The 7,091-nt window shown below is 41.3% G+C and overlaps 1 protein-coding gene across 1 annotated transcript; it reads right to left on the bottom strand.

Annotated features, from left to right (window-relative positions):
• Nucleotides 1-2,437: 2,437 nt before the first annotated feature.
• LOC104958771 (protein-cysteine N-palmitoyltransferase porcupine-like) lies at nucleotides 2,438-5,157 on the bottom strand (the record flags this gene model as incomplete). The annotated part of the gene is made up of 3 exons (XM_010786572.1): nucleotides 2,438-2,602; nucleotides 4,577-4,662; nucleotides 5,025-5,157. Coding segments are annotated over 3 exons (351 nt in total), but the record flags the coding sequence as incomplete, so codon positions are not given.
• Nucleotides 5,158-7,091: the final 1,934 nt, after the last annotated feature.

A 7,091-nucleotide genomic window follows, 5' to 3' on the forward strand; every position in this document is an offset into this window, starting at 1 on the left:
GAAATATTTCTGGAAGCTGACTTTCAGGGCTGAGATGTGATCTCTCATACATCTCATTCAACGCTGTGTTCTGCAGCTCATTGGTCTCGATGAATGCCTTGAGATTCTCAAATGAGTCGATATACCCACGTTCTAGTCTCCTGCCCCACATGTCCAGTTTCCGTGTGAAGGATTGTATCTTGTCTGCCAGGTGTGGAAGGTGTGTATTGTTGCCCTGCAACTGCAGATTCAATTCATTTAGCTTCACAAACATGTCGCTTAGGTAGGCCGGTTTCATGAGGAAGTGTTCATCATTAAACTTGCTGGCAAGGTCGTTCCCCTCCTCCTCCAAGAAGATTCTGATCTCATCTTTAAGCGCCCGCACCCTGGACAGCACTTTTCCGCAAGAGAGCCATCGGGACTCGCTGTGAAAAAGACCAGCTGTGTACTCGGAGCCCATCCCCTCGCACAATGCGGAAAAAAGGTGAGCTTTCAGCGGTCTTGCTTTGATGTAATTGACGGTGGTTATAACATCGGACAAAACGGCATTAAGCTCCGGACTCAGCTGCTTTGACGCGAGTGCCTCTCTGTGTATTATACAGTGCGTCCACACTGCTCTCGGTGCAACGCGCTTGATGAGCGCCTGTAGCCCTCCCCGTGTTCCTGCCATTGCCCGGGCACCATCTGTGCAGATCCCCACACAGTCCTCCCATTTCATTTCGGCTTCACTCAGACAGGTGTCGATTATTTTGAACAGTTCATCAGCTGTTGCTCTCTTTCGGACATAGTTGCAAAATAGCAAATCCTCGCTCAGCTCATCTGTATCCACGTATCTGACATACGCAATTAAAAGACAGTCCTTGTTACTGTCTGTAGCCTCGTCTACTTGGAGCGCAAAGTGTTTGTCTTTTACTTTCTCAACAAGCTGCTCTTTCATGTCTAGCAATAGTGTTGTCGGACAAGGGGATGGCTTTGAGTTTTTGGCCAGTTACCTAGTCAATTAAAGTTGAAACCATGTCTATAGCGCAAGGGAGTATGAGCTTCTCAGCGATGGTGTGTGATTTTTTAGACTGGGCGATACTATAGGCCACTTTATACGAGGCAAGTTGAGCATTAGATGTGACAGATGCTGTTTTAACAAAGCAGATCTGCTGACCACGATATTCTTGAAGTTTTCTCTGAAAGAAATCAAGGGGGTTGTTCACATCATTGGGGTGTGCGGTCTCCAAGTGACGTTTCATCTTGTTTGGTTTCATGCTCGCTACTGTTAAGATTTTGAGACAGAGGACACACTGGTCGTTCCTCCCCACCTACCACGTTAGATGTGAAGCCAAGGGAGATGTATGACTCATCATACTTCCTTGATTTGGGCTTAGGTGCTGCAAGGCTTGTCGTAGGCTCATCCACTTTTCTTTTAACTGACGGCCGTGTTAAACACTTCTCCATTTTGTAGATTTTTGCGCCCCACAGTTTGAAAACCACTGGATTAGGCTAATATCAGAGACAGTCCTGTATTCTAAAGCAGGGATGTCAAACATCTTCACAAATGTAATGGAGATTTTCTTAACTTTTATGTATATACATATATATGTACAAAATACATAAAAGTATATATATATATATATAAAGAGAGATTGTATACATTTACAAGGTAGGGGGATTACTTAAACTTCTTCCTTCATAGTTCCCACATTAGTTGTTATGCTGGTGTGTCAGGATTACTGCACACCTGTGGAAATGAATGTTATATCATTTCAAGATCTTGAAAAGTTGTTTTGATCATAAAGGAAAATCCTATAGTGTTCAGTTTTGTGTCTTTGTAGATACACTATGATCTGTAAGAGTCATTACATTTTTTTTTTTTATTGTACTTAAGAAATGTCAGGTTGTAATGTTTTGTAAAAAGATAGTTCATTAAATGTGAAAATCTTCAGAATGTATTTTTTGCAAAGGGAACAATTTGGAGTTGTGGTTATGTATGGGTTATTCTGCTATGACGTTACTGGTCAGGCCCACATGAGATCAAATGTGGCCGTATGTGGAACCTGAACTCAAATGAGTTTGACACCCCTGATCGAAAGTATCCATCCGTTATCTGTCAGCACTCCTCAGAGAGCTTCAGCAGGGACTGTCTCCCCCAGCTGAGACATGTCCATGCTAACGTTCACCTGCATGGCAAAGGACTGTTAGAACCCACACTGCTAACCCAGAACCCTGTTACTGTGCCAGTCCCATGTCCTTAGTATGTGCCACCAAATGTTGGGTAACAGCCTTCCTGCTCTCTGCCCCTGCTGGACTTGGCTGTCAATCTAAACACATCACATGTGTACCTGCAGTTCTCTGCTCACTAACTCAATAAGACACTTGGGCACAGATGTTTTCAAATAAAAGCATTCCAGCTACTAAAATGTCTTGATCCCTCCCTTCTACTTATAACATGAGCCTCTGTGACCTGCACTATATCTTGCTTAATACAGTATGTTAATGTTCCTTATCCTCCAGTTGCTCTCACCTCTTCTACTTCCTGTTCGTCAAGTCCAGGATCAAACATAGAGCCCAGGTAGGTGAGGTGGAAGATGGCCAGGAGGCTGAAAACCAGGTTCAGCAACATCACCCAGTAGTCCTGCACACAAATGAAGAAAAAATAACTGTGAAACAGACGCAATCTTTTAACCCTCGATATTCTGTTGGGAAGCTGGCCTGACTCTTTAGACCAGCAGAAGGCTAAACAATGCTTTGTTTGGTAACTCTAAGAGACCCAAAGAAGCATCAGCTAACCACTGGTTCAACATTATTTAGTCATTCATCTGTAATAAACATTGTCTTTTATTTAGCCATCTATTCAAATGTTAAAAATGTAGAAAGTGTCATCATTTAATTACAATTGGCAGTAGTAGTAACAGTAGATTGAAACAGATGAAACGCTGTTAAAGCACTGTGATCTAAAGCTGTCCTCTTCAGTTGCTGGCCTGGGTTTGTCACAGTCAGATTGAAGTTGAAAAATATAACAGGCATTCATATTCCACCTGCAGCTGTTTCTCTGCAAAGTTAGGATTTATAAAAACTAAGCTTGACAGGAGAACGTGCGGACATTCACAGAGACCTCGACACATGAAACTGAAAGAAGGAGAAACGGTCTGATATTACTTTACCACCTTTTACCACACTGAAGCCACTAGCAACCCTGTACAAACAAACCCTCAAAGTACTGGACCAGAAACCTAACCGCTCCCATCACTGTACCATCCTCAACAAGCATAACATCCTGAGTTGGGAAGATTTAATAAAGTATAGGAACATCGTTCTGGTGTACAAAATCCTGCACAATACAGCCCCTCCACCTCTTAACTCATTGGTTACTCAACGTTACAACATCAGACTGACCACTAGAAGCTCCACACGTGCACCTATCAGTCCCATTCAGGAAGAGTACTTTTGGTAAGTCATCATTCTCGGTCACAGCAATACAAAACTGGAACTCTCTACCCACTCAAATCAAAGACATACATACACATACCACCTTCACAGCTCACTTAAAAACATGGTTCACTGAGAACTACACCTGCACACACTAGTCAGTGTTGAGTATGGCGTGAGTGTTACATGTTGTGTTACATGTTGTGATCATGGATGTTGCCCCTCGTTTCTGTTATGTGATTGTGATGTGCTATATGTGACATGTACTGTATGTAGGCTGCTGTACTGTTAGTTAACTTGTGTTCTTTATTGTCTCTTTTTATCCTCACACGGTCATCTTGTCTTTCCTCCTTTTTATTTTATATATATTTTCTTATACTAATGCTGTTGGTTATTATTCCTAATTTTAAGGCTGTCTATTACCATCTGCCGCCGGGACAACAGCTGGAAATTAGCCATTTCGGCTAAAGCTGCACCATTTTACTGTTTTGTGACAGTTCCAACAATGGGGACTGTCCACGACACTATAAATAAATAAACTAAACTAAACTTCCTACATATCATATATCAAGAGTTCATTTGTAAAGCCAATCTTACAACGAATAAATAAACGCCTGTTTGACACTCCCTGTGTGCAAAACAAATACCGATAGAATGCTAAATACCACCAGAGATAACAGGTTTTGCAAAAGAACCTCTCAAATGTGTTCTGCAATTGATAAACAGTACTTGCACGTTATGAAATGTACTCTTACAAGTCACAAGGTGAACATTGGAACACTTTCAAACGGTTACATTTACCATGAGACAGTTTGGGTGCCTCAGCAGACACCTACGAGTGCAGAGAGCTCCACAACATCTTCAATTCAAATCTATGATATTAACACTATTTAGGTGGAGGCTTCAGATAAGGCCAGAGGGTGTGATGATTAAAGTGTGTTTTATTAAAAAGGGGACAAATTCTTATGCTGATTCATTTATATCAATCTATCTTTAAAATGATATGCGTAGAGCCCAATATGACAAATTACAATAGGCTCCGGGAGCTTTACAGTCTGCAGCATAGACCCTTCAGATCAATTCCCCTGAAACTGTTCATCATGGCAGCCATAACTGCTTTACAACAGATGCACAGAATTTGCCGTTGATAAGTAGATGTCTGTTTTGAGCGAAGCTGTACCTTCTTGTGCTGATGGCTGCAGTCGGGGGGGCAGGGCCTGGAGAGGACACAGGCACTGAAGATGGAGGCAAGCTTTTTTCTCAGAACTGAGGATGAGAAAAATCAACAACCTTATTCATTGAGGTGTGAGAACCAAACCCCATTAAAGCAATCACACATGCTGGGAGCACACAAGGACCTACATGGGAAATGTAGTCTTTTTTAGCCTCTTGACTACAGAGGTCATGATAAGGTAAACATATTTACCTTTTTTTTACAAAAAACTAAAGACTGGCTATAACAGTAATAGTTGTGTTCAATAGATCAACGTTCTCTCTTGAAAACTCCTATTAACAAAGCTGATATGGAAAAGGAGGATTTAAATAAATTCCTCTTTAGAACTCCACAAGATGAAAGATGAAAGCAGCAGCACAAACACAGGAGGTTCAGTGAGTGCATTCACCCGTACCATGTTCCACATATGTGATGAAGCCCAGAGACAGCAGCACAGCGCCCAGATGGAAGCTCAGCCCCTGAGAGAGCACAGGGGGGGTTTGACAAAACCAAATCCAGTCACAATACAAAAAACATACAGCCCAAGACTACTACAAACAAAACAACAATTAAATATTCAAATTTGGACATAACCACTATAGGGCCACAGAAAGGCCATGAAGAAATACATCTGCAGGGCGAAATATATATATATTTTACTGTGTATACATATACACAGTAAAACAAACATAATCTGTGAAAGGAGGATCATTGGGGTTTTGTAAAGCTAGAAACTAAAATATGTTACTGAAAGCATTTGAGGCAAGGCTATGAAGAAACAGATCCCTGATTTATGTTTGACAGTTTGATTGGAGGTGACAAGCAGTGATTAGGCGCTTTCACACCGACTACTTTTCCCAGGAATAGTTCCCGGAACTTTTATTTCCCGGGACTATCTAGTAAATCGCGTTCACACCGGAATAAGTCCCTGAGGGAGCCGCTGACATCACTTCTTCTTCTGCTGCTGCTGCTGCTTTGGGTTTACTGGCAGGCTGCAAACCACTTCACGGCGTATACTGCCACCCAAAGTCCCCGGCCGGAAGTACCCGGAGTTGTCCCCGGAGTTGTGTTGCCATAAGTTAGTCTCTCTCCGTTGGTGCGCTGGGCTAATGCTAATGCTAATAATGCAATTCGCCCAGTCAATCAGAAATTGGAACCTTTTTCTCCCCAGGAAAGTCCCTGCTCTCTAGCAGGGACTGAAAAGGGGGGAAAAGGTTCCCGAAAAAAAGTTCTAGTTCTAGATCTTTTTGGTGTCAACGCAAAATCCCAGGAACTATCGGAACTATTCCTGGGAAAAGTACTCATTAGTACCTAATGTTGATGAACTGACAGGCCCAGAGTGTTATTTGTCTGACCCGGTATGGAAGAAATAATGTTTGAGCCTCTTGTTATTGTGTCATGTGGCCTGTTGTAGCCATTACGTAGTATATCATACGTTCACAAACTATATCCTAAAATAATATTAAAAGTATATTTAAGACATGTCAGATGATCAGTGGGGACGTATAATAGACCTGGTATAGGGCTGTACCCGAATATTCGACTATTCGAATATTCGTTCGTTGGCCAACTATTCGGGTTTCAATTTCATTATTCGGATATTCGTTTTTTGTTTTTTTTTTCAAAAAAAAAAAGATTTTTTCTTCTAAATGTATGCTATTAATAAAGGCGAATTGCCATATTCTTAAACTATATTTATACTTTTGAATTGCACTGTTAAAAAAATATATACAATCTCAGCCTGTGCTCCTGACATCGCGTTCACTCACAGTCACGAACGCAAACGGCACGCTTCACCTCGCTTCACCTCGTTTCACCCACAAAATGCCGAAGACTTCAGCTGTGTGGGACCATTTTAAATTGAACGACGGTAAGAAGAATATGTGCCAAATATGCGACAAGAAACTGGCCTACCACGGTCGCAAAACAACTCTGAAGTCACCTGGATGCTGTAAGTAGTAGCCTAGCTTAGCTTAGCTGTTGTCAAGTTGCCATGATGAAGCTGCTTTATCCGCCGTTTAAACAGTAACGTTACACATGATAAAAACGTGCACTTACTTTGCTTGGAAAATAGTTGCAAGCAAGCAACCAAATTGTTTTTTATATTCGTTTTTTAAATTTTATCCGAATAGTGAAAATAATAGGAGTAATGTGGGAACATATGGGGCTAAGGCAATTATTGGCATACAGTTTGTTCATTTATTTTTCGTTCTTCATTCATTTAAATACTGTTTACTGTATCGGTAACAACTTATAACAGAAATATGTGTTTTGTATCTTCAGGTTGTAAAACGTTAGACGGAATTTGGAACCAGATTTGGTCCCCGGGCGCTGCACTTCGGCTGGGTTAAATGCAGAGGACACATTTAGTTTTAATGTATGCGAGTACTGAGACAATAAATTAATATAAATCGTAATAGTATGCTCTTTCTGCGCTTCTGCTTAACAGCGTTTTGTCATGTGTCTCGGAGCGTGTTATGAA

This window comes from Notothenia coriiceps, unplaced genomic scaffold (genome assembly GCF_000735185.1).
Source record: "Notothenia coriiceps isolate Sejong01 unplaced genomic scaffold, NC01 NC01_scaffold00029314, whole genome shotgun sequence".
In the NCBI taxonomy this organism is placed as follows: Eukaryota; Metazoa; Chordata; class Actinopteri; order Perciformes; family Nototheniidae; genus Notothenia; species Notothenia coriiceps.